The sequence below is a fragment of the Hipposideros armiger genome, unplaced genomic scaffold (genome assembly GCF_001890085.2).
Source record: "Hipposideros armiger isolate ML-2016 unplaced genomic scaffold, ASM189008v1 scaffold_93, whole genome shotgun sequence".
NCBI lineage: Eukaryota > Metazoa > Chordata > Mammalia > Chiroptera > Hipposideridae > Hipposideros > Hipposideros armiger.
The window spans coordinates 1,610,062-1,636,343 of NW_017731443.1; the positions used below are offsets into that span (position 1 = coordinate 1,610,062).

General features: G+C 56.5%; 2 protein-coding genes and 1 non-coding gene across 6 annotated transcripts; 1 reads left to right on the forward strand and 2 right to left on the reverse strand.

Annotated features, from left to right (window-relative positions):
• Positions 1–533: 533 nt before the first annotated feature.
• Positions 534–10,126, reverse strand: OVOL1 (ovo like transcriptional repressor 1). Its single transcript, XM_019645270.1, has 5 exons — positions 10,043–10,126; positions 9,767–9,941; positions 2,968–3,185; positions 1,093–1,282; positions 534–854 (listed from the first exon to the last, which is right to left on the reverse strand). Exons 2-5 carry the CDS (start codon positions 9,864–9,866, stop codon positions 559–561), a joined length of 804 nt encoding a protein of 267 aa, XP_019500815.1. The 5' UTR covers positions 9,867–9,941; positions 10,043–10,126; the 3' UTR covers positions 534–558.
• AP5B1 (adaptor related protein complex 5 subunit beta 1) lies at positions 9,863–21,687 on the forward strand. 4 transcript variants are annotated; one of them, XM_019645251.1, is made up of 3 exons: positions 9,863–10,123; positions 18,770–18,937; positions 19,041–21,687. In XM_019645251.1, the coding sequence occupies exons 2-3, from the start codon at positions 18,788–18,790 to the stop codon at positions 21,522–21,524; spliced, it is 2,634 nt and encodes an 877-aa protein (XP_019500796.1). In that variant the 5' UTR covers positions 9,863–10,123; positions 18,770–18,787; the 3' UTR covers positions 21,525–21,687. The 4 variants fall into 4 exon arrangements, with proteins under 4 accessions (XP_019500796.1, XP_019500795.1, XP_019500797.1 ...); XM_019645250.1 differs by lacking the exon at positions 9,863–10,123 and adding an exon at positions 15,670–18,366; XM_019645252.1 differs by lacking the exon at positions 9,863–10,123 and adding an exon at positions 18,553–18,657.
• TRNAS-GCU (transfer RNA serine (anticodon GCU)) lies at positions 13,347–13,420 on the reverse strand. Its single transcript has one exon. It is a non-coding gene; the product is annotated as a tRNA-Ser (tRNA).
• Positions 21,688–26,282: the final 4,595 nt, after the last annotated feature.

Genomic DNA, 26,282 nt, shown 5'->3' on the forward strand with positions numbered 1-26,282 from the left:
ATTTCTTAAAAGTGAGGTGATATGTGGAAAGGTCTGTTGTGTGTGCGCCCACACAGGTCTACAGCTGTGCACATGTGTGCCTCTTCCTGTGGGAGGGCAGAGCCCCCGCAGCCCTGAGCGTTAGAAGCACCACCAGGTGGGCTGCTGCCAGCTCCTCCGCTGCCAGGGTTTGCAGGGCGCTCTGTGCCAGTGCTCCTGGCTCTGCTGTCCATGGGACCAGCAGCACCTGCCCCTGTGCTCAAGGCAGAAGGTGACAGGATCACCCCATGTACCCTCTCTGGGAAGTAAGTCCTGTCCCTGTAGGTGTGCTGCTTCAAATGGCAGGCAGTCCTAGTCCTGGCCCGCCCCCTGCCCGGGACTTCCACGCGTCTGCGCAGGCTTGGAACGGCCTCGGCCCGTTGTACAAAAGTGCAAACGTGAGCAGAGGTCAGTTAGGGGCCCAAGTGGGCACAGGCACCCAGTGGTTCTGGTCTGGATCACCAATGTTCCAGCAAGAGGCCGCAGGCGGGTGGACTGGCCATGTGGCAGGGTGATGGCGGTTGGCTGGGGCACTGCCACTCAGAGGTGGTGGTTGCCCTGCAGCAGGGAGGTGACAGTGTTCTGCAGAGCCACAGCCACCTTCTTGGAGGTCTTGCGCAGCAGCGGGCTGTCGGGGTGTTGCTCCTTCAGGTGCAGGACATGGCCCTCCTGGCTTTCAGATGTGCAGCCACACTCCTCGCACACGTACAGCTTGGCCCGCCGCTCCTTGTACGCATACTTCTGCTGCACACCGTGTATCTTCTTGAGATGAGACTCGAGAGAGCAGCGCTGTGTGAAGGCCTTGTCACACAGGCTGCATTTGTAGGGTCGCACGCCTGCGGGAAGGACAGGGTTGGGCGTCAGGAATCCGACAGGGAGCCTGTCAGCGGCTTCCCTTACACAGAAAGGCCAGGCCACCTGCCACTCCCCAAGTGACCTCACTGATGAACTGAGGAGGCCTTCTGCCCTGAGCTCCAAGATGCCCCTCCCAGGCCACCCGTCACCCAAAGAGCAGGCTTTGTGCAGGTTCCCCCGTGGCCTCAGCCAGGCGCCCAACCACAGGGCTCCTCTCACCAGTGTGGGTGCGGACATGTCTCTTCAGGTCGAAGGTGTCATTGAAACCCTTCCCACAGTAGGTGCAGAGGTGCCTCTTGACGTCGTTGTGACACTTCATGTGACGATTCAGCATGCGCTGGTAGGTGAAGGCCTTCTGGCAGATGTGGCAAGTGAAGAGATCTCCACTGGGACTGTCCCCCAAGGTCACCTGTGGGCGAGGACAGTGTTTGTGACAGACATCCATGATTTGGGACTGCAGGCTGGTAGATTGGGAGCACACAAATGCCAGCCCCCAGAAAAGTGGTGCCCAGCCCAGAGGCCACATCTCTGTGCCATTGGCTCACAGAGATCAGTGGTGGCCAGGCTGGAAGGAACCTTTGGGCCAATGGTCCCCTTTCAAGGTCACCGCCACCCAGCCCCTTCTTTACTGGAGATGGGCAGCCAACTCCCTGTAGAAACAGCCCGATTCATCGTCAGCAACTCCACTTGCTTGAAAGTTCTCCCTTCACTGAGTCCAAATCTTTCTCTGTAGTTTCTGCCTCCATTCTCATCCTATGCCTTAGGACAGGAGAAAATGTCCACTGCATGGTCTCTGGAGCAGCCTTCCCAGGCTGAGGCCACTATTGTGAGCCTGGAGTCCCCTCCAGGTCAGCCCAGCCCCCTGATTTTACTTGAGTCAGACCTGACATGGTCCCTTTACCACCTGATGCCTCTCTTGCTTATTAATATTTTTCTTCTGTAATTATGGAAAATCTCCAATCTATTCAGAAGTGGAGATGTGTTCTTGATGCTCACCTCTGTTTTGTTCTAAGATTGCTTGTACTCTGTGGGTGGCCCTGTCGCTGGCAACTCCTCCTGAGCTCCCTGGACACCAGGTGCACCTTGTCACACCATGTCACCTCCTCTGTACTGCAGTAAATGTCTCTTGTTGCCAGCACTGGGTAAATGTCCCTTACTGCCAGCTAGTCAAGACTTTTGGGTCAGGACTCACTCCACACATCTGCTGTCCTGTGCCCTCTTTTCTCTCTCCACACCCTCCCTTCCCACTGAGGCCCAAGGGTTGGGAGGAAGGGTGTGAGGAGGGTCAGGGGCACTGCTGGCTCTCCTGCCAACTGCCCAGCACACGTCTCAGTGGATCCCCCCTCACTACAACACACACTTGGCCTCTGCAGGTAACAGGAAGGGACAGCATTCCACTGCCAGTTTTCTCCAGACTTTTGGCACATAGGCTAGTGCCACGAGAACCCTTCCACTAGATCACTGCTGGCAGGTGCCTCCAGGTCCTGGAGCTTTCCGGAACGCAGGCCCAGCGAGGGACAGCCCTGCTATTTGTGCACTCCTCGAAAGCAGGGGCTTCTGTTGCCTGGTGTACAACTTACTGCTTCCACTGCTGAGCACAGCGGAGCACTCGCCAGGCCTGCCCCATGTGCAAGGCCTCGCATGCTGATGGGCCAGGTGCAGATCGCCAGGCATGTGCCTCAGTGGGCATTTAGCCACCAAGCGGACTCCAGACCTCATTCTTAATGCAGCCCAGACTGGGGCCCAGGAGAAGGTGCTGAGCTGGGCTTGTGTCTCCCTGACTTTCCTAGGACTGAAGTGTAAAGAAGTGACTCCCCTTCAGGCCAGAAACGGAACTAAATCCCTAGAATGGACTCCAAAGGGTTAAATGTCTTTTGACCCTCACTGCGTTTTCCCAATGTATGACATTCTCACTTTAGACTCACTTCTTTTCCAGTCCTTGTCTGTGCCCCAGTGAGGCTCACTTCTCTGCAGAAACCTGGACCCAAATCCAAGGCCAGTCTCTGCCTAGGTCTCATTTGTGCCATGTCGCCTGGCTGTACACAGGTCTACACACACGGCCCGAGTCCTCAGAGACAGCGTGAGGGTCAGTACCTTAATCTTGGAGCGCAGGAAGCTGTGGTCTCTGCTCTGAGGGTCTGTCAAGTGGCCCATGTCTTCAGAGGGCAGCTGGGCCACCACACAGGGCCCGGAGGCCACACTATAGCTGGAGTCCCGAAGACTCATGTCCAAAACCAGAGGGCAAGAAGGGGGTTCCGCCACCGACGGCTCTGGCTCCTGGTAGGACTGTGGTGGGCAGAAGCCCAGGCTGACTGCAGAAAGAAGAACAGCCAGGTGAGGGGCTTGGGGGAGAAAAGAGGATTCAGTGGGGTTTTGGGAAGAGTTCCCTGGCAAGGAGCTGGCTGGAACCTAGAGCCCCCATCCCTCCCCTGCAGGTATGTGGCAGAGCAGCCCCCCCCAGCCCACTACAAGCTGCACCTCCCTCTTGCCCCATTAAGGTAATTACAGGTGACGCCAGCCAAGCGCCACGACCTACAGGTCTGCCCGCTGAGTAATTTGTGTCTTAGCGGAACTGGGAGGACGGAACCTGCCCTGCCAATTATCCCTCCAGAGTTGTCTGCCTGCCCCACCTGGGCCAGTCCCTCTGGATTCCAGGCCTCATCCACGCTCCTGCAGGGACAAAGGGCACCACTGGAGGCCCTGGGCCCAGGGACTCATCCCTGCCCCAGAAGGGTCCCTGGGTGGCCTGGGCCACTCTGGGCCTCTCCTCCAGGCAGATTTAGCTGCTGGCTTTGGGGGATCGGGTGCTCCTTGCCCTCGCTCTCCAGGCTGACCAGCCCCTGCTGTTTGTAGTCCATTAGGGCTCCAGGCTCCCTACTCCCGCTGGCCCAGCTTGGCAGGCAAACAGGCCAGGTGGGGTGGAGCAGGGAGGAGGTCAGGGAGCAGCAGGTGGATGCTACGTAACAGTCTCCTGGGCAGCCTGCCCAGCTGTTACGCAACCCTCCCCCACAGCAGGGACCGCTCGCTGTGGCACAGTGAGGGCTGGGCTCCCGCCCTCTGAGGCACCGATACCTGGCAGCCTTTGACACAACCGCTCCCCATGACAGGCACCTCACACTAAACGGGGCCGGGGAGGCTTGGCTCTAGTTCTGACTAGAGAGAGAAGCAACAAGAGTTCCGAGCGACACGGTGGAGACAAGTTTCAAAGCTGACAGCTGGGGCAAACAACCTAATATTTCAGTTTAGTCAGGACTTTTCTTCCAAAAAGGCTATGCTCTATACTTAAAACCATAAGCTAGGAAAGTTTCCAAGGGTCAGAAGGAAAAATCAAGAGGGCCTAGAAAGAAAGAATGAGTGAGCTTCAGGGAGAGGGACTTAGAAGGGTGAGTTAGGGTCTCAGACCCACAACAAGGACCTCTGGACCTCACCACCCATAGCCCGTATGACAGAGTGGTCCAGGCCCCACAGCAGGAGGGCTGCCACCCTCATCTCCTCTCCCAGGACACTGGTGAGGCCCGAGGTGGATGGGAGCCATGTGGGGGAAGACAGGGGAACATCCTAATGGAGGAAGGGTGAATATGAAAACGCCAAAGTTTCGGGAGAGGCCCCAGCGCTCGCCCCCTCAAAACACAACAAAGGTCTGACAGGGGAAGAATGCGCCAGCCCGCCGCCCAAAACCCGTTCTGCTGGCGCTGGCGTCCGTCTGTCCGGGGGACTTTAATGAGCCACCTCATTCTAGGAGTTGATTCACCAGTGCCTGGCCCTGGCCTGGCCTCTGAGCTGCCGTGGCCCCTCTCTAAGTCCTGGAAGTCTGGACGTCAGTCCCAAGCTCTCGGGGTCCCTCTTGCCTTCCTGCAGTGACCACCGTCTGTGCACATGGGGGGCTGAGGACAGGGGTGGGTCAGAGTGTCGGCAGCTTCTGATGCTAGTTTAGCAGCTATTGGAGATCTTGGCCAAGAATTCAAAGCTGAATGACAATTTCCATTTCTCAATCCAGGTGGAGACAAACAGGACCCTCTACCCTCTTCTGCCTTTCAGTATCGGATAGCGTGAATGAGGCTCCCGAAAGTTGGAGCTGGGCCACACCGCCCGCACATGGAGCAGCAGAGGGAGGAGTGATAGCAGGTGAGGGTTAACTGCTTGTCACTCTGGGATCCCTTGCTCCCATAGGTGGGGGTTTCATAGTTAGCACTCTACGCATCCAAGCCAGTTTGGGAGGAGACCTATTTCCTGTGCCCGCCTCTCCCATCCCACAGAAGCCTTGAAATGATGGTTCTGAGGAACTGGGGACAAAGAGTGAGCCTGCCTGATCTGGCCTCTATGCCACCTTTACCCTGAGCGCGGGGCAGCCACATGGCTGCCAGGGTGGGGACGTTTGCCTCATCCCAGTCACCCCACCAAACCTGTCCTCCCGCCACCCCCATGAGTGTGTCCCTAATGCTGCTGCACGCACAGGGAGTGTTCATCGGCGTGCTGCTCCTGACACAGAGTGGCAGGAGGCAGGAAGCAGAACTGGTTGGGCCCTGCCTGTGCAGCTCTGCCCCTAATTAGATGTTTCCGGCAAGGCGGTGGCTGCTGTGGCTACTCATTGCCCACCCACAGCTATGGAGTGTGGCAAGGCCAAACCAGCCTGGCCCTCTCCAGACTCCCTCGGGGGGTTCACAGGTTCCCCTTCTGTTGGCCTAACTTGCCTCCACCTGCCTGACATTGAGGACACAGGCCCGCGAATTCCCACCCGAGGGCCTTCCCCTCCCTCACCCTCAGCAAGTCCCCTCTCTCTTGGATGGAAAGCTGCTGCCCCAAATAAATACTGCTCAGAGTGCCAGGGCCTGCCCTGTCTAAGGCCTCAGGCAGGCCAGGGCTGGGCGTGAGGCCTGGTCTTCAGCTCTCTGGGGAGAGCAGGTGAAGCAGATGTGAGGATGCCTGGCCTCTGACCACCTGGGGCTGGTGCTGGGGCTGCCCTAGGGGTGGGGTGAGGGTTCACTCGGCTCTGAATGGGGTGGGGGGAGCCCAGTGTGTCAGCACAGCCCAGGTTGGTGTTAGGCGGCCTTACACCCTTATCAGCAAGGGCAGGGGTCCACTTTACCCGTCTCCTCCAGCCTCAGCAGGTCAGCTAGCAATGCCTGAAATGAAGCCAGTGCCAGCCAATTGGCAGAGGAGGCAGCCCTGGAAACACAATGGGTCAGTCTCTCGGCCTGGTGTTTCCATTCTGTGAACGCCAAGTTTTTCTCTCAGGCAGTATCTTTTCCCCGTTCTCCAACCGCTTTTCATACTGTGTCCATAATGAAGTTGAAACTGTGCACCTCAGCCCTCACACCACGGTGGACAGCCCTGACCGGCCGGGAACTATGCTTCTGTTTGCTTCCTTCCAGTACAGGGCTGGGCACCAGGTGGGACCCCATATAAGACTTACTGAAAGTGAACAGCGTTAAAAAGGAATGCTGACATTAACAAAGGCCACACTTTGTTCCCGTCCCCACTGTGCCCAGAGGACTTGACCTCACCTGCTCTCTTTCTGGGTCAAATGGTCTGGCAGGATTCTGCCTCAGGTCACCCAAGCTAGGGATACACAACTTGGTGGCTTGGGTGATTGGCACCCCACGGGACAGGTAGGAGTCCCATCTAGCCCACTGCCTGAACCCAAGCTGCTCCGCTGTCCCCATCCACTGTTCCAGCCTTGCTCCCTGGAGAGCATGGCAGACATGTCCTTCACTGCCAACACTTCCCAGGAATTATAAGAATCATCATCATCAGAGGCCTAACCTCTCCCCTCCCCCACACCTGTATTCTGGGGCCCAAAGCTGACTTTCTCAGTCTTTCTAACTCTGCCTGGAAAGAATGCTGCCCAGGTCCCCACACTGCCTAGTCATGGCCAGGCTGAGGCCCGTCTCCTACACTGCGGCCTGGCTGCCTCCCTGGGGTAGGCATGTGCTGATGAACTGGCAGAACAGACAGCAGAGGCTGCAAAGCCGAAGCCAGAGAGGGAGTAGCTGGGGCCTGGAAGAGACCCTGGGGTGCTCGTGGCTGGGAGAACGTCATTCCAGTTTCCAGTCTCAGTTTACCCTCAAGAATCTTTCTGGCCTAGAGAGACTGCACCCAGCAGGGGCTTGGAGGGCCACTAGGCATGTCCCCTTCAGTATATGCAGTGGAATTTAGCCCCTGGGTATAAGTGACAGGGTTCATCCTCAAGAAACCAGCATTACTCCCCTCATTCCACAGTCAATATTGACATAACAAAGGAGAAACGCCAGGGGAGGCCAGGGGAACAGAGAGGAGTGAAGGGCCCAAATAGGTAGCATCTTAACCTTAACCACAAAACCTTTCAATGTGCCCAGCATGAGTGGAGCCATCTCCTACCCCCTGAGGCCCTCCAGCCACTTCCGGGCTTTTCCATGGATTTGGATGAGGCCCAGGGGAAAGGTTCTGCACCCAGGGTGGGAACCTCTTGAATTGTGCCTCAGAGACTGAGGCTGGAGTGCCGGTCAGACTGGGGCCTGGAATCTCAGCTGCCAGGCTGGGGCCAAGGGCCTTCAGTCAGTAAAAAACCTTCCAGGCGCTCTCTGATGCTTTAAGGTCTCAGAGGGCCCTGGCGGGAAGGTCAGACGGCAAACACTTCCCTGTTCCCTAGCCCTCCTGGTGCCCCTCTCAGTGGGAACGGATGGGGTCAATGCTTAGCTGGTCACAACGTGCCCAGTCTATGAGGTGGGGTGAAGGAAACGTGCCCCACCAGCTCCAGGGGTCACAGTCGACCGGTGATGGATGGCCCAGCCAGGGGACAGGCCACCACACACACACCCCTCCACCCCCAGCCATCTGAGGCACCTGAGCGTGGCCCAAGAACATTCCATTTCTCATTTCTAAAAACTGGGGGAAAACTCTCCAGTGGGCCACATGGCTTTTGAGGCAAAATTAAGATCTTTAACTTCTACCCTTTACTTGACCCCACAGGACTCTTCCTCACTAGAGTGAGGAGGGCAAATTCTCACCTGTGCCTTCCAGGTTAGACCCCCACCCACCATCTGGGGTCCGTCCTGCAGAGTGAGCAGCCTGCAAGTCTCCCTCACCTGGACAGCAGCAGCAGGTGACAGACACCCAGAAAGCCCTCCTCTGCACCTGGTGGGACAGGCCCTGGGGTGTAGGTCTCCCCAACCATTCCACTAAGGCCACCAGAACTGTGGTGGGGAAAATCACTGGGACGCGAGGAAGTCAATGATTTCAACAAACGGAATTTCTTTGTCCTTTGTAAAAGTCAACACACAATCTGTTACTGATTGGGATGTGAAATAAAACGACCGGCACACTGAGTCTCGCACAAGGCTCAGCTCACCTTTACCACAGTCCAAGTGTAGTTTATCAGATCCCAAGAAGCAGCTGAGCAGCAAGTCAAACACAGGTGAGGGAGGAGGCAGGAGCTAGGAAGCTGCTGGCCTCACCAGGACCCTCTTGTCCTGAAGCACCAGCCAACTTGCCAGGGAACTTGGGGAGGCAAGAAACTCTCAACGGAAACCTGGGCCCACACCCTAATCCACCTCAGGTGAGGAGGCAACTCGCTTCCCATTTAGTCCCAGTCTCCCCACTGGAGCCTTGGGGCACAGTCCCTTGTTTTAAGGAGGATGCAGAAAAGGGGCCTCTGAGCTGTGAAACAACCCACCAGCGCCACAGACCACTAGATCCTGGAGGGTCAGGCCACAAAGATCTCACCGCTATACCCACTGTCTCCAAATGTAGTCAGTCAGGAGAGAAATTGAGGCAAGAGCCCTCACCAGGGCCCCTCACCGCCCTCATTTCGCCACTTTCTTACAAGGCCTGGGGCGGTGCCAGGGAGCCTGCGGATCAAGGGTCAAAGTCGGTTGGTTAATTACAATCACTCCCCCCTTGGAGGCGCTGAGCAGGGTGTTGGGCCGCATCCCCCGCCCTACCCCCAAGGCCTGGGGAGGGGGCGTTCCGAAGGAAACTGGCTTTCTCCAGGAGATTTTGATGGGGGTGGGGGAGAACCGAAGGAGCAGAAGCATTCTCAGGGCTAACAGGAAGATGCCCCTGCAGGAAGAAACTTGGATTACTCATTCAAAGTGGACTCGGACGCCGCCATCAAGGCGTTTTCCAAAAATAAACTGGGTGCACCAGCTTCCCCGGGCCTGGTCCCCTGGCTGTGCAGTGGCCTCCTTAAAACTTTCAGCTCATTTGTGTCCTCTGCAAGGCTGAAGGAAGAGCGTTTCTAACAGAGTTGAGACCTGATCCCACCTTTGTCTTCAGGGCAAGTGGGGTGCAGCCGGGTGCGTGCCCAACAGCCTTGACGCACCCCGCCGGCCCGACCCTAATCACGACCTTCTGGTCACCAGTGTTGTGAGGGAGAAGGAGATATCAATGAAGGCGGCCTATACCCTGAGTCTTCTCTTACATTTTGCACAAATCTCAGCCGAAACTCCATCTCGTTCCCTGCCCCCCAACGTGGTATCGCTCCAGTGCCCTCTTCCCGCCTCATAAAAGTACCGACTTTCTGGATTTACGACGTGAGAGTGGAGGGTCGCCTGAGCGGTGATACACCCCGTTGCCTACCCTGCGCTGCGGCTTGGGCCGGTGGAGGGAGGGCGGCAACGCGCGGACCCTTGCTCCTCGGACCGGCGGGGCCTGGGAACAGCTCTCGCCCGGACCTGGCCGCCCCCGCCCCGCCGCCCCCAGCCCGCGCCTCCTTCCGCCGCCCCCGGCCTCTCCTCCCCCTGCGTCGGCAGCGCAGCGAGCTAACGGGGCCGCGGCCGCTTAAATATTAAATCGGGCGCCCCGACCGCGCGGGCCGCGGCGTCCCGCATCGCTGCGTCCTACACGTCCGCCGCCCCGACGGGGCCCCAGGCTGGAGGGCGGCGGGAAGCTCCGGGCCCGCAGGCCGGCGACTCACCTGGCACATAGATCTCGCCGCGCTCCTCGTCCGGGAGCTCGCTCCAGTTCCTCTTGCACGTGGAGACGCACTGCTTCTTCACCAGAAATGCGCGGGGCATTTTCGAATCCTGCTCGCCGGGCACCGTCCGCTTCCGTAACCAGAGCTGGCGCTGTCCCACCTTTCCCGGGCCGGGCTGGAGGCAGCCGGGGGGAGGGGGCAGATCAGAGAAGGAGTCGCCAAAGCGTCCCTGCTCTTCTCCGAGGGACCGTGCCCGGGTCGGCGCGTGCCCCTTACCAACTCCGCTGAGCTGTCGCTGTCCTCCCTCCGAATGAGGTCCCCTGCAGCCAGGTGCACCGGGCGAGAGGGAAGTGGTTGGTAAGCGTCTCCTGGCTCGACTGGCGTACCCCACGGCCGCTCGGGAAGTCTTAAAGTGCGAGCCGGACGGACGGGTTCACGCTTTATTGGCTCGGGGCGGTGTGTGTTAGTGGCTGGGGCGGGGAGGGGGGTGATCTGAGCTAATTATCTTGGAGTGGCCCGGGGAGCGACAGCGCATGCGTTGGGAAATAACGGTGACAACCCACCTATTTGTTACCTGTCGAACCGGTTTCCATTCCGCTGCCGGTGAGGTGGCCTCGCGGCCTGGGCGGGGTGGCCGGGCGGGGGCGGGGGCGGGGGAACGGGCCCGGGGCACCCGGCACCCCGTTGCCCAGCCGGCCCAGCTGCCGCCCGCCGGGACCTCCCCGCCGGGGTGCAGCGATCGCCAACGGGAGTTTGGGAGTTTCGGAGGGAGCAGAAGGAAGGGAGGGGGTAACGTTATTTGCACCGGCGCTCGCACGCTCTGCGGGTGATGAAATGAAACTCGCCCAACTGGGCCTGGCCCGGCGCTCCCCGGGCGCTTGGGGAGGCGCGAAGCTGTCGGGCGGGAGCAGGCGGCTGGGCCCACACTTGTTGAACAGGGCCTGGGCCCAGGCGGCGCCGGATCCCAAAGCCTTGGCTGAGCAATTCGTGGTTCAGCCCAGAGGTATTTGCTAGGTGCTGGCTCCATACGGGAAGGCACGCAGGGGCCGCAGAAGCGCTCAGGCCAGTGGGCGGACGGACGGGTGGGGATGCATAGGACCGCAATACAAAGCCGAGAGCGCTAAGCGTTGGCAGGGGAAGTGTGGAAGACTTCGTGGAGGAAGGGGGTGTTTAAATTGCTCTGAGTTCACCGAGATCCCGAAAGACCCCAGGGCCTTAGTCATTGGGGCTTACACACCTGCAAAAACCCTCATCTTTGTGCCCAACGGTGGAATTTCAGGTGCAACTAGCCCGGAGGTGAGCCGAGGGCCGAGGACACCTGACAAAGTCAAGAACAACCTACTTTGCCTGGCTGCAGCCAGGACAAGCAGAGAGCTCAGGTCCGCTTCTCCCTATATCTCACCCTTAGCTGGGGTTCGGCCTGGAACCTCCACCCCCAACCATTCACCATGCTCTGCCCAGTCTCCAGGCCCAGTTGGAAGGAGGCTAACCCTCCTCAAAAGCCGAGAAGCGCTTGGTGGCCTCCTTGAGGCATGTCACTATGACATTTTGGCCATATCTTAAGCAGCTGACCTTGTCAGGGCAGGGATGGGACCCCTTCCTCTTTTTATCTCTCTCCCTGCCCCATATAAAATAAACATCTCAGAGTCTCTACCACACACACACCTTCCTCACATATTAAATGTTTGCTGGAACAGATTAGGAGGAAATGAGTCTGATAAATGAATTCACACAGTTCAAAAGTCTGGAGTCAAGGGCCGGCCGAGTGGCGCGATGGTTAAGAACTGGCTTGGGATGCCAGAGGGCCCGGTTCGGATCCCACATATGAGGGCCAGTGACACTGCCCTCCACAGCTAAGATGCTGAACAACAGCTCAACCTGTAGCTGGGCTGCCGTGAGTTGCCGGCCACAGCGTAGGCTGCAGCCCCTGTGGCCGTGGGTTGCCATGGGCTACCGTGTGTAGCCAGCAGCCAGCGTGAGCGGCCGTCCAGAAGCCGGAGACTGATCTGCCTCGCCCGGGAAGAGTGCAATGATGGTGCCAACTTGGGTCAGTGAAGCAACGTCCTCCACAACTAAACTGAAGACCAAAAGGACAGTAACTTGTCTGTTCCCCTTCCCTCAATTCCCCAGCGCTGTTCCCATCCCCCAATTCCCCAAAAAAAATCTTAAAAAAAAAAAAAAATCAGGAGTCAAAAGAGGGACAGCCTGTTGATGGTGGACTTTCAGGCATCTAGTCAAAGAGTTTAGTTTTTCAAGGGGGGACCCTTTCGGAGGCCCTTTACATTCCCCCACAGGACTTTTGTGCAGTGCCCCCTGGCTGGGTGGGGCAGTGTGGACCTGGGGAGCAAATGAGCCTCCTCCTCCACTCCTTCCTGGAGCCTATAAGTTTGGCCAAGGGGCTTTCCTTTCCAGCCTGTTTCCTGTCTGTCACCTGAGAATCTTATCACCTACCTCCTGGGGTCTCTGTGTGGGGGCTGGAGGCTCTGGCCCCCTCCCCCTTCCTTTCCCAGGGCTCTGCGTTTATGCAGCTCACATTGCCGTCAGCCTTCCACTTTTACCCTGGACGTTTTCATTCAACTGATATCAAGTGAGCACCTCCTATGCACTTATCTTTTGAATAAATCCTGGAAAAACAACAGTGACTAACTCAGTCTGTCTAGGAGAGAAGTGAATTTAGTTCATTCACTCAACAGATATTCATTGAATACTTTGGTTGTGCCAGACCCTGGCAAGGGCTGGTACACAGTAGGTGCTTAGTGAGTACTATGATAGTCTTCAGGGATGACCCTGGACACAAGAGGCAGTCTTTCTCATTGGGGGAGCAACTCAAATGTCTCCACTTGTTGGAAGAAAGTGACAGTGTTTGGAATGAGGCCCCAGGAGGGAGGGATACTCGTGGATGCTGCCCATGCTCTGTCTCCCTGTCCGCTGTGCCTGGCACATAGTGGGTTTGCAATAATATTTGTTGAATGAACAAATATCCATTTTTCTTGACTTATGTGGCCCATTCAGCTTTTCATGTTCCAACTTCTGGTAGAGGCCTGCATACAGAGCAAAGTTCTTTATTATAAGGAGAACAATAGTGCATGTTCAGTGATAAAAGGTGACTGGCACTGTCTGTCAGGGAGAGACTAGAGAGTGGTGGGGACTTTGGCGATGTGCACATCTAAAGGGACAGTGACAGTCATGTCATTCCAGCACAGACACCCAAGGCTGTCTATTTTCCAAAAGAAGCCAGAAATCCAAATTTGTATGTGAACTCTACCAATGTTTAATTGTTGACTCAAAAAAAATTTTTTTTTAATTGGGGAACAGCCATGGTCATTGGTTACACATTGCTTTCATGCTACAATGGCGTAGTTGACTTTTTTTTTTTTTGTATTTGTTTTTGTTTGTTTGTTTTTTGTTTTGTTTTTTAGCTGAGCCATCCTGCCACCTTTTGGCAGCTCAGCTGCAGCTCAGCTCGGGCCGGTCATCGAACCGCTGTTGCTCAGAGCTCAAACTCTTGAGCGAGCTCTTAACCAACTGAGCCACTTGGCCAGCCCGTAGTTGACTCTTTTAAGGAAGGCACAGCTCACAGTGGCCCATGCAGGGATTGAACCAGCAACCCTGGTGTTAGCAGCACCATGCTCTAACCAACTGAGCTAACCAGCCACCCCTCCAAAAAAAATTTTTTTAATATGGAATAAGTCAAACAAAATACCTTTGTGGGTCCGATTTGACCCATAGGCTGCTGCTGTGTGGTCTGTGGTTCATGGTCAGCTCTGGAACCAGACAATGTGTGTGAACTTCGGTAAACACCAAGCTAAACTTGAGCTCCATGAGGGGCAGGCACCATCTGCTCTTTTCACACAGTGCCAGTTAGATAGCATTCATTCATTTCTTAATTCAGTCAACGAGTATTGAATACCAGCATTATGCTAGGCACAAGGCAGAGAACTAAGAAAACTGTTAGTGTGACACAGGACTTTAGCGATGGGATAGTGACAGGTGGGGGGTGCTGAGGTCTGAATGGGAGCTAGGAGCCAGCTGTGCAGAGCAGGGAAGAGCCTGACCCACAGAAGGAACAGCTGGTGCAAAGGCCCCAGAGTGGAAGTAAGCCTAGTGCGTGTGTGAGGAACCAAAAGGCAAGGTGGCGGGGTCGTGAGGGAATGGAAGGGTGTGAGAACTGAGGCTGGAGAGGCAGGCTGGCCAGGTCACGTGAGGCGCAGTGTGGTGGAAAGCCTTGGGGTCTGCTGTGGGGAGACTGTCAAGAGAGGGGTGGTGAGGGCAGCAATAGGGAGACCTGTAAGAAGGCTGCTGTAATAGTCCAAGCAGGAGGTGATGGTGGCCTGAGCCAGTTGCAAACAGCCATGAGCACTGATTCTGGGTGTTCTGAGTGGACATCTCTCATTGGTATAGTGAACAAGAGTGTGAAAGAAGGTGGAACCCCACCAGACAAGTGAGGACCATGCTCCCGAAAGAGCGCTGGCTTGTCCCCATCTTTGGTGCTCAGCTCCCATCCCAAGCAGCCCAGGGAGAGCTAGAGCAGCAGCTGGATGCAGAGAGGAGAAGGTTTGGAATCGCCCCTTCCTGTTCTCAGAGAAGGCTTCCACAAAGAGCCGGATGGTGTGGAGGCTGAAGGCAGAAACTGGCTTAGGGGAGCTGAGATATACTGAGAGGACAAGCAGGAAAGAGCACTGGGCCAGTCAGGCTGCCCCAGACTCTTAGTTTCTGGGGACTTGGGCCAAGCTACCTCACCTGTTAAGGCCTCAGTTTACACATCTATGAAGTAGGGCTCCTACTTCCAGCTCTTTCCTCAGAGCTGTCTAGTGATGCTATCAATTTGTTCAATTTGTTTTTGCCCAGAAGCCTAGCAGCCCTTGAAAATGGAGTCTGTCTTAAAGTAGGCCAATGGTGCCCCGGGCCACCAAGGCCTCTGCTTGGCTCAGACAATGGCCTTTCCAGTTTGGCAGTAGCCCTGTGGGGGCTGCAAAGCCCCTAACAAACTGTGAAGTGCTGTAGGTGACTCTGACTCCTGCATCTCTTGCTGAATTTCTGCCCATGGGCCTCCCAGTCCACCATTAGGGTGGGCCAGGGCCCCTTAGGACCTGGCAGGGAGCGGGGGCTGCATGTGGGCAGAAAGTTCCTGAGTTGGAGCTGAGGGGGCGGGGGCAGTAGGCAGAGGAGGAGGCTCCCTGGGCCAGCTGGAGCCTTAGGAACCGGGCAGGGGGAAGATGTAGGTTCCTGTTGGAGGCCAAGGAGCTGGGTTAGGCTCACCACTGTGGTTGCGTGTCTGGCCTGCCAGACTTGAGTTCATCCTCACAGTTCCCCTAGCTGATGGAACCATCAGCCCCCAAGTACTCAGGGACAAAGCCCAGAGTCATCCCGCCTCTCTCTTCTCTCACCCCACACATCCACCCACTAGCAAGTCCTGTCAGCTCCCAAATCACTGACATCCACCCACACCTCCATCTCCACAGTTACCACCCTGGTCCAAGCGCCTGTCACATCTCACCTGGACCACATAACAGCTTCCTGACCAGCCTCACAGCTCCTCCTCATCTCCCCCAGCCGGCTGTCTCCCCTCAGCTCAAATCCTCCAGTGGCTCCCATCACAACTGGAATAAAATCCTCGAGGCCTGGCACACTCTGGCCCCTGCTGGTCTCCTGACCCTACGCTTGTTCTGTGTGTCAGCCACACTGTTTGCCCTCTGTCCCCTGAACAGGCCAAAGCCTGTGCCCAGCTTAGGCTTCTCCTCTGTTACACCTGGTTCCTGGAACACTTTTTCCTACATGATGGCTGACTGCCTGTTGTCACTCAGGCTTCAGCCAAATGTTCCCTCTTCTGAGAGGCCTCTGACCACCCCAACTAAATCCTTGTCCCCCCAGTCACCTCTGTCACTTTACCCTATTCTGTTTTCTTTGCAGCATCTTTTACTCCTGAAACTTTGGTTTGTCTTGTTTGTTGTCTGTTCCACTCTCCCTCTGCATAAGTTCTGTATACGAGGGACCTCTTTTAACATTGTTAGTCGCTTTATTTAGATAGAATTCATGTACATAAAACCCCTTTTAAAGTGCAATTCAGTGCCTTTTACTATCTTCACAGAGTTGTGCAAACATACCCCAAATGAAACCCCGTACCCATTAGCAGTCACTCCCCATTCCTCTCAACACCTGGGACTTACTACTCTTTCTCTATGGATTTGCCTATTGACGTATTCTTTTTAAAACACCCCTGTATCCCCAGTGCCCAGTGCTGTGAGGATGGTTGATCTCATCCCCCATTTTACAGATGAGAAAACCGAGGCTCGGGACCCCTCAGGAAACTGACTTTCCTTTTCCAAGCCTCGTGTCTAGTGTCTCCCCAGAACTGGGCTGCACTGGGGAGGATAAAAACTCAGCAGGAAGAGAAGGAATGAGGTGTGGGCATCAAGTGGGGTATTCCCTGCTCAGCCACCTGGCTGAGACCCACACCTGGGCCCTCTCTGGGAGGTCACATTCAGGAGCAGGCCTGCTGACTGTGGACTGAGGGAACATGCATGTCCTCAGTGCTGGGACAGACCAGGACCACTCTCCCATCAGGGAGCAGGGCACACAGATGAGGGCAGGGTCCATCCCAGGATCTGGACACCCAAGAGAGCTGAGGGCTGCTGGTGTGGGAGGAGGGTGAGGTGAGGGGCAGTGAGGGGCTGTGTGCTGAAGCCTGGTTCCACCACTTAGGAGCTCTGTGACTTTGGGCAAGTGACTGCATCTCTCTGGGCCTTTCTTTCCCCGTCTGTGAATGGTATCCATCCTGGGGTATCTCGGGGTTGCTGTGAGCCTGTCAGCCTGTGAGTCCATGTGGATGCACCCACCACAGCATCAGGTATCACATGTGGGTGCCCTCCCTTTAGACCCCGGGCCCTAAGGAGCCAAGGCTCAAAAAGGCTGGCGGCTATCAGAGGCTGAGCGGGGGCCAGAGCCAGCGTTGGATTTACTGACCCTTTGAAGCCTGTCTCCTCAACTGTAAAAATGGGTTTAATAATCATTCCTCCCTCCCTGTGAGTGGTGAGGGCTGAGGATGTGCAGTTATCAGCACCCTCTGGGCCTCAGACAGGGAAACCAGACAGGCTCCTTGTTCCCCTCCCAGGGCTGCTCTCATCCTGGCCTCTTTCATCTTAGGTTTAATTAGCCAGGCCGCCCCACCCCACAGCCTCTTGGGCGGGAGTCATCACTCCCATTTTATAGATGGGGAAACTGAGGCACCTAGAGGGAAGTGGTTTGGGGCTGCCGCCTGTGAGTCAACTGTGGAGCCAGGGCTCAGAGGAGCTGGGACCGGGCTTTCCAGCTGGACCTGTCCCTTGGGGTGGAGCCTTGTCTCCATCCCCCTGGCACCCAGATAGCCAATTTTCCAGCAACCTTACCACTTCATACCACCTCCCATCTGGAGGGCAGCAGGATGAGGTTGGGAGGGAGGAGCCTGTGAAGCCTGGAGCAAAGGAGAGAAACTAGTTGGCAGCTGCTAGCATGGGGGCTCAGGTCTGTTTCATCTTCAAAGCAGGCTAATTAGAGCCAGAGGCGTTAGTCAGGCCGGCGGGCTGTGGGGTCTGGACGCCTTCAGTTCTGTGCCCTGAAAACCTGCGGTCAGTGGGGCATCAGCAGCCTAGGTTCTAAGAGAGGCTACTGGATAAGGCCCTGCCCAGCTCCCTAGAAGCCCTGATCCAGCTCTCTGGAAGTCAACAGTACTGGGTTTGGGCACTGCTTGGCCCCAGGTCTTCCTCGGCGAGGCCTTGGTTTCCCGGTGGGTGCTAGGCGTGCGGTGCCTTGAGCGCCATGAGACACGCCAGGCCGTGCCAGTCCACACGTTTGCATCCCGTTGTTTTCGCCTTCGTCGTGGTTTATGGTCTTGCCCCTCCAGCTTTACCACGGTCTGGCTGTCGCGACCCTGGCCAACCGTAGGCGCCGCCTAAGGCAAAGGTCAGCAGTTTCCGCCCGCCGCTCCCCGGGCGCGGGCTCCGCGACCCCAAGCCTAGCGGGTGGGGGGCCCGGGCCGGCGTCGGAGACGCGAAGCCAAGCCCTGAGGCGCCAGCCCGACCGGTTCAGCGGGGCCACGGCGCGCACTTCCTGCGGGCGCCTTGGGACCGCACCTTGCACACCCCCCAGCGGCCAACCTGGGAGCGCGTGGACCCGTACCCCGCCACCCCCACGGGCCGCGCGCGGCTGGCGCAGGGTGCGGTGCGTATGGTCGCCGGCGTGGGGGCGCCGCTGGTCGCCATCCTCGCCAGCCCAGTGGGCGCTGTCCATCTAGGGCCCTGGGATCGCAGCCCGCGGGCGCAGGCGCGGAGGGACCCCAGCACCCAGGAACCGGGGCCACCCAACTCCACCGCCCCTGCCCGGGCCTGCGGCGGTTTCGGGGAAGGGGGGCCTTCGCGCATCGGGACAGTTACTCAGCCCCAGCGAAACCGGCGAGTCGGCACCTGCCAGCCTGGCGGGAGGAGGAGGTGGTGGCCCCGTTACCGCCCCGCCCTGCGCGGTGCCCGCCCCGTCCCGGCCGCCCACGCGCCTTGTGCCCCGCCCCTCGCCGCCAGCCCGGAAGGAGCCTGCAGGCCGTAGCGCCGCGGGAGGCTGAGTCAGGCGAGGTGAGTGCGACCGGCCCGTTACCGCGGGCGCTAGGGGCCGGGGCGGCGCTGTGGTTTCGGTGCCGGCCGCGGGCGGGCGGCCTAATGAGCTCTCGGCACGCACGCCGCGCCGGCGGCCCGCCCGGCGCCCCGCCCTTGCTCGCCTGCGTTTCTGCCCCGCGGGTACTCTGGCGGCCCGCCCCAGCGTCACCCCCCCGAAACCTCTCGGTTTCATCTAAGAACCCGGGCGCGGGGTCCCCGGTGGCGTCTTAGAATGGCCTAAGGTGGCTGGGATCTGTGAGGGGCCCTGAGGTGACCGTGGCCCCTTTGGGGTTGGAGCAGGGGCTCGGGCGCCCTCTAGCGGGTTCGGGGCCTGGCGCGTCTCGCGGCCGCCAACCTGATGCCCCCTCACCCCTCCCTCCAGGGACCTGCGCGCCAGACCATGGGGCCCTTGAGCCGGGAAACCTGGGCCCAGCGCCTGGGCGCCTTCCGGGACAGCCCGTCCACCTTCATGGCAAGTCCCGAGGGTGAGGATCTCGGTCGTGACCTGCTGAGCGACCTGAGGAGTGAGAAGCTGAGCGAGCCGACCAAGGTAGGCCTTATACACGCCCCTTAGCTCATCCCATTTGGTCACCTCAACCCATTGAGCCTTTAACCTCATCTTTGTAATTCCCACCCAAATCCACCATCCCCAGGTTTCCTTGCTGGCCCTGAGCTTGGAGTACCCAGCCGAGCTGTGGCCCGATGCCCCTGCAGCCGAGGCAGCCGCCACCTCCTTGCTGGACACCCTGGACTTTCTACCCCCACGGTCCTCAGTTCTGCGGCGGCCCCTGTTGCTGGCGGCCACCACAGCCCTGGTGGCAGGAGGCGCACTGGGGCCCACCTCGGGAGCCTCTCTCCGGCTCCTGCCCCTACTGCTTGGCTTGGCTTCTGGCCGCGATCTGGGGCAAGGTATTGGCCCTTCTTCGGAACAGCGCCCCCTGCAGGCCACGGCGTGCGAGTGCCTGCGGGAGCTGGAGAGTTGCAAGCCTGGGCTGCTGGGGGGTTGCCTGGGGTTGCTGCGGGGCCTGCTGGGGCAGGGGGGCCCCGTCCAGCCACTCAGCCTGCTGCTGGCACTTGCCCTTCGCAACACCTTGGTGATACAGGCTAGAGCCAGGGCCAGCCCACAGGGTCTGCTCACAGCCCAGGTCTCTCCCAGTGGGGATGGTCCCTGGAACTGGACACTAGCTGAAAAGGGTAATGCCCATCTTCAGCCCCAAGCGCCCACCTGGCCAGCAGCTGAGGAGGAAGAGTATGGCCTTTCAGCGCTAGAGCCCAGTCCTGAGGAGACCCAGGAGCTGCGGGCTGCCGTGGCCCAGCTTCTGGACACCTCATACCTACTCACTCCTGTGGCCCAGGCCCAGCTTCTTTGGCAGCTGGGATGGGCCCTGCGGGGTCTGCGGGGACAGCCACCAGTGCTCTTCAAGCCACAGTTGGTACGGCTGCTGGGCACAGCACAGCTGACTCTGCTGCACGCTGTCCTGGCACTCAAGGCAGCCTTTGGCGAGGCACTGTTCACGGCCCAGGATGAGGCCTTGCTGCTCCGCCGGCTCGTCTTGGCCGCCCAGCACCCAGCCCTGCCCCTGCCGGTCCATCTCTTCTACCTGCACTGCCTCCTGAGCTTCCCTGAGAACTGCCCACTGGGCCCCGCAGGCGAGGAAGCTGTTCCGCTGCTCCTAGAGCCCCAGCTGTGCCGTGGCCTCCTGCCCAATCTCCTGCTCGACCCAATGGCCCTCCTGGCCCGCCTGCATCTGCTGTGCCTGCTGTGTGCTGAAGATGAGGAAAAGGAGGAGAAAGGGCAGGGTCAGAGCCCCCGGTGCTACTTAGAGGAGCTGCTGGCCAGCCTGTGGCAGAGGGCAGCCCTGAATGGGGCCCCCCGGACCTTGGCCACGCTTTGCTTCCAGGCCTCATACCTGGTTGCTCACTGCCTGGCTGGGCGACCTACAGTGCTGACACCCTTGATTCATGGACTGGCTCAACTGTACCAAGCCAGGCCTGTGCTGGCTCCCCATTTTGTTGACCTCTTGGATCAGGTGGGCTCTGAACTGGGGGAGCCCCTAAGGGTGGTGTTGCGGCAAGAGGTGGTGTCCAGGCCAGGTGGGGATGAGGCCCTTCGTTGGCACCTGCAGATGCTGGCAAAGGTGGCAGACCGGGATGCCCAGAGTGCCACCCTCAGCTTCCTGCAGGCTGCAGCTGTTCACTGCACAGACTGGGGCCTCCAGCAGGCCCTGCTGCGGGTCTGCCGGGCGCTGCTTCGGGCGGGTGTTGGGGGAGGCCTGGCAGACTTGCTGCAGGCCCTGGCCAGGCAGCTGGAGGACCCTGATGGACGGGACCATGCCCGCCTCTACTATATCCTCCTGGGCCACCTATCAGGGCCCAAGCTGGGGGTGGCCCTAGGTCCCTCACTTGCTGTGCCTGCACTGGCTTCTTCACTGGTGGCTGAGAACCAGGGCTTTGCTGCGACACTGATGGTGCAGGAGGCTCCAGCCCCAATTCGGCTGAGTGTGGGGACCCGCAGAGCTGAGGGTCCCGTCCCAGTGCTGCAGCTCCAGGTAGAGGTGCTGGAGCCCGTGTATTCTCTGGAGCTGCGCTTCCGCGTGGAAGGACAACTCTATGCACCCCTGGGGGCTGTCCATGTGCCCTGCCTGTGCCCTGGCCGCCCCGCCCGCCCTCTGTTCCTGCCCCTGCAGCCCCGACGCCCGGCCCCCACACAGCTGGATATCCGTGCCCTGTATACCACACCCACTGGCCTCACATGCTGTGCCCACCTGCCACCCCTGCCTGTGAACTTCGCTGACCTCTTTCTGCCTTTCTCCCAACCCCCTGAGAGGGCCGCAGTGGGCTTCTTTGAGGAACTCTGGGACTCTTGCCTGCCAAAGGGCACTGAGAGTCGCTTGTGGTGCCCTCTTGGGCCACAGGGTCTGGAGGATTTGGTGTCCCGCCACCTGGAGCCCTTTGTGATGGTGGCCCAGCCCCCCACTAGCTACCACATAGCCATTCGCCTGCCCCCAGACTCGAGGCTGCTGCTAAAGCTGGAGACAGCCCAGGCAGACGGAGTGCCCGTGGTCCTGCGGACTGATGACTGTGCCGTGCTGCCCCTGGTGGGGGACTACCTCCGTGGGCTGGCAACGGCTGTCTGAGCCCCAAGGCCAGGCCAGGTGGGAACAAGACTCTGGCTCTCGTAGGTCTTTGCCTAAGAGGGGCTGCTAAGGGCCAGGACAGTCCTATGGCTCCTTTCTTTAAAAACCTACATTCACGCCGGCTGAGTGGCTCAGTTGGTTAAGAGCTCGCTCAAGAGTTTGAGCTCTGAGCAACAGCGGTTCAAGTCAGCCCGAGCTGAGCAGCCGTGAGCTGCCAACAGGTGGCGGGATGGCTTAGCTAAAAAAAAAACAAACAAACAAAAAAAACCTACATTCACCAATGACCCTCACTGGTTTGTTTTTTTCTGGACCCTGATTGGGGGCAGAACCACTGGGATGAGGGTCAGAAGCTCCAAGAAAGCTTCCAGGCTAGGAACCCTCAGGCTTCAGGGCTCCAGAGTTCCTTCCTACCCAAATAGTCTGGGGTTCTCCAGAATCCCTACCCAGGAGGCAGGAGAAAACACATTCTCACCTCTGCTTCCCAGAGGGTCTGGCCTTGCCCAAAGCCACCCAGCAATTTAGGAAGGAGCCTGGAGCTGGATTTGGGCCTCCTGACCCGTGGGCCAACATTTTTAAACTCCTGAGGTTTGCTTCAGGGATCTCAGGCTAGATGGAGTGCCAGCCAGAAACCGTGAGAGGAGGCAGCAGCCCCTTCCCTGGGGAGGGGGGCTCCCCCTCATGCTACGTGGATCGGAGCCAGCCCTAGGAAGGGCCTGCTGCTAGTTTTGAGGCTGAGAGGGGCCCCCGTGATCTGTGCTAAAACTAAGCTGGCATTCACCTTATCCTCTAGGAACCCTCATCTGTCAACCTAGGCATCTTCCCAGGTGAGAACCAGCCCCTTAGTTCTTATTCCAAATATGTAAGGTATTTAGGGTTCCATGTATTGAGCCTGAGGCCAACTCTGCTTCCAGGAACCAAGCCAGTGTTTTCCACATACATTGCCTCATTTCATCTTCGCAACAGCTTAGCAGGGCCCCACAGATGAGGAAATCAGTAGGCCAGAGGGGTTGAGTGATTTTCCTATGATCACCCAGCTGGTTGGTAATTGTGTTTTGTCATCCAGGAGCAGGTTTCTGTTACCACACTGTCAGAGCAAAGCTCTGCATGGGACCCAGAGTCCCCACCCTCTGCCCTGGGTCCTCCCCCAGGAGGCCGCAGTCAGCAGTGTCGGGTGGAGAATGAGCAGAGCCTGAGGCCTTACTGCTCTGGGGGAAAGGGCCTCTTTTGCACGTGCCTCCTGGGCTCCCAGCCCACAGATTCCTGTAGGCTAGTCTTGCCCCTCCTGATGGGCGGGCTACAAAACGAAAGAAGGGCTTGGGATAAGTGGGGCTGTTACAGGTCAGGCCAGGAGGCCTGTCCCAAGCTTGAGCTCCAGCAGCACATTGCTGTGTGATCTGGACAAGCCATTGCCAAATCTGGAAGAGTTTGGTTCCAGGAAACAAATTTCTCCAGCTGTTTGCAGCAGAAAGGGATTTAAGACAGAATTGGGTGCTTACAGAATCTCCGGGAAGGCTGGAAAAGTGATTTTCCAGAAGGCCACCACTAGGACTAACAGATCATACTGCCCTGCCTGCGGCCCAGCTCCTCTCAGCACCCAGGAAGCTGGGCCCGGATCCTGGAACATTACACCACTGCCTCTTGACCCCCACAAAGCCAGAGAGCTGATGGTGCTGCAGAAAGACTGAACCTTCCACAACTGGCAAATGGCCTCGGCCTTGTTTCCTCCATCCATATCACTCATAGGGCATCTAATGAGTGGAATCTGTTTCTCACACAGACCTCTAGTGGCCAAGGAGTTAGAAAATGTACTTGTTTTCTTTTTAACCTCAGGTGCAGAAGGTAGTGTTAATCACCTAAGACTAAGATGATTGGCCCATCCATGTAAGGACTCATCAGCCATCCTTTTGTCCATCTTTCCATCCATGCCTCCATCCTAGTGTGTCCACCCACACCTCCTGTGCTGGGCACCAGGTGACCTCCAGTTCCCCCCCAGCCCCACCATCACACGTGTGCCGCAATGGACATTCTTACAGACCTTTGTGACAGTTTACCTAAGATACATACCAGGAGCAGAATCACTGATCGTAGTGTATGCACGTGCTTAATTTGACTAAGATGTCAGAGTAGTTAGTTTTCAGCTATGCATCCTCTCAGTATGGGAAGGCATGCTAGGAGGTAAGGGTGACTCTGGGTGAGCCAGCCCTCGATACCCACCACAGTCCACCCCTTTGCATGCTCAGAATCCACATAACCATTGCTCCTACTTAAACTTCCCAAAGATCATGAGAACAGCATGCTCCCACATAACTACCCTTCATACAACCAAAACTTACTAAAAGGGGAGACCCAAAGCCCCCTCAGCCACTGTCCACCTGTGTGGACATTACCAGTGTTCACCAATAGCCAGTTCTCCACTTCAGGCATGCTCATACCCTTCCCCACCTCCTAGAGGTTAGGCCAGGCCATGCAACTTGGCTCTGGCTCATGAGATGTGAAGAACTGGTTCTGGGATGGGACATTTCACTGCTGGCACTCAACCTTCCACCCCTCTCTCCCCTACCGTGGAAGCATACATTAATATGGAGGTGCTGAAGAGTTGAGTCATAATTTCACCTTAATACACTATAACAAATGCATTGGATTATGAAGTTAATCATCAATAACACCCACTTTATATGAAACAAGGAAAGACATGCGGAAGGATATTGGCTAATCTATATTTTACTTGCAAGGAAGAAAAGTATTGTGCAACAAGCTACAAGACAATGATGAGGGCTTCCAGCTTTAACAAAAATATCTTACAGGATGCCCAGTTACATCTGAACTTCAGAGAAACAACTAATTTTTTTTATATGGTCTATGCAATGTTTGGGACATACCTAGACTAAAAAATTGTTTCTCTGAAGTTCAGATGTAACTGGGCATCCTGTATTTTATCTGTCAGCCCTAGTGGGATATTTATAATTTAATTGTCCCACTACCCATTTATTTTTATTTTATTTATTTATTTTTTTTAGCTGAGCCATCCTGCCACCTGTTGGCAGCTCAGTGGCAGGGAACTCAGCTCAGGCTAGGCATCAAACCGCTGTTGCTCAGAGCTTGCACTCTTGAGCGAGCTCTTAACCAACTGAGCCACTCGGCCGGCCCCCCACTACCCATTGTGTGTTTCTTTTGTCTTTCAGGGATTTACCTAGTAGGGTGACCTTTATGCCTGAAGGGTCTAAGCCATTGGTAATCCTACCCATATTGAGTCTCTTTCATGTAGTTTTTCATGAACATTATCACTGGACCTGTCAGCCCTTGGAGATGTCCCAGGGAATCTCCTGAGCACGACACCCCACCCTGTCTCCGTTGTATGGCAGCAACAATTTCTTCCTTGACAATCAGGGTCAATCTCCCTTATAGAGCTGTTGGTTCTGAGGCATCAAGATGGCAAGATGGCAGGCTTTGCTTCCAGTTCAAAAGAACCAGTGCATTCTCTCTCGGGTACTAAGGACTAAGGAAGGATGGGAAGCAAGTACTTTGTGAGAGACTTCTAGGTAGCTGAAGACTGTGGTGGCAGTGTAGATCATCTCCCCTTGAAAAGCAACATGGAGCAAAGAGGAGAAAAAGATAAAACTACATGAAAGCAACCTTCAGTATAGCCTGGAGACACAGAATGCTCAAACTGTAAGTAAAAACAAAGCAAATGACAGCCATCCTCCTGGTCCCAGCCCATCCTGCGATGGGCTCTGGGCAAGCAAAGACAGGCTGAGAGAAACTGGGGAAAACAGAAGAGGGGAGTCAGGAATGGGGCCTACGCTTGAGCTAAGACCACACCAGAAAGACTAAGTCTGAAAATGTTAAAAAGTGCCAGGGCAGGGGGTAGGACTTGGACTACAGGGAAGGGATTTTTAAGTATACGTGCAGTTTGAAGGAGCAGTATTTGAAACACGTACATTCTGAGGAAACAAAGCAATGCAAAAAGGAAGACTTGCCATTTGGATGTGAAAGGGGAGGTAAAGGGAGAAATTTTATGGTTCTGCAAGACAACAAAATCTGAGGACCCACAACTCCTCCCCCACTCTACAAACAAATCCATTAAAGTATTTGGACTTTGCAGTGTTGACAGAGAACATGTAACAGGGATCTTATAAAACACCCAACACACAAATGAACAAGATAAAGAGTAATAGGTTCATGCAGAGTTATTGCAAAATATCAGAAAATGAACTTCATCACATATCAACCAAAGAAAATTCACACCCCTGGAAAAACAGCCATGAAATAGAAGAAAGCTGTAGTACAACACTTTTTTTTTTTTTTTTTAGCTGAGCCATCCTGCCACCTGTTGGCAGCTCAGCTTGGGCCAGGAATCAAACCGGAGACCCTGTTGCTCAGAGCTCACGCTCTTGAGCAAGCTCTTAACCAACTGAGCCATTTGGCAGGCCTCTGTAATACAACACTCTCAAACAGAATGAAATATACTCAAAACAAGCATGTGAAGCTATGCAAAACCACCTTGGAAAGAACAAAAATAGACAAAACCCAAGTAGAAATTAAAAGAGAGTTGAACTCAGGAAATAAAAGAAACAGACAAAATTATCTAAAAATAAATGCCCAAGGAAGAATATAATATAATAAGGGGCATTGAAGAAAGAAACAATCAAGAGAATGAAAATGAGATAAAGTAGAAGAGGTCACAAGAAAGTAATGGAAATAGAAGAGAGTCAACAAAGAAATCATATTTGTATTATTAGGTCTCTGAAGAAAAACCAA

Bases quoted from the DNA above. Each gene is read 5' to 3' on its own strand.
- OVOL1 (XM_019645270.1), bottom strand. From the start codon at position 9,866: ATGCCCCGCGCATTTCTGGTGAAGAAGCAGTGCGTCTCCACGTGCAAG. The intron at 3,186-9,766 runs GTGAGTCGCCGG...TTCTTTCTGCAG, and splicing joins CGGCGAGATCTATGTGCCAG to TCAGCCTGGGCTTCTGCCCA. The intron at 855-1,092 runs GTGAGAGGAGCC...TCCTTCCCGCAG, and splicing joins ACATGTCCGCACCCACACTG to GCGTGCGACCCTACAAATGC.
- AP5B1 (XM_019645251.1), top strand. From the start codon at position 18,788: ATGGGGCCCTTGAGCCGGGAAACCTGGGCCCAGCGCCTGGGCGCCTTC. The intron at 18,938-19,040 runs GTAGGCCTTATA...CACCATCCCCAG, and splicing joins AGCTGAGCGAGCCGACCAAG to GTTTCCTTGCTGGCCCTGAG.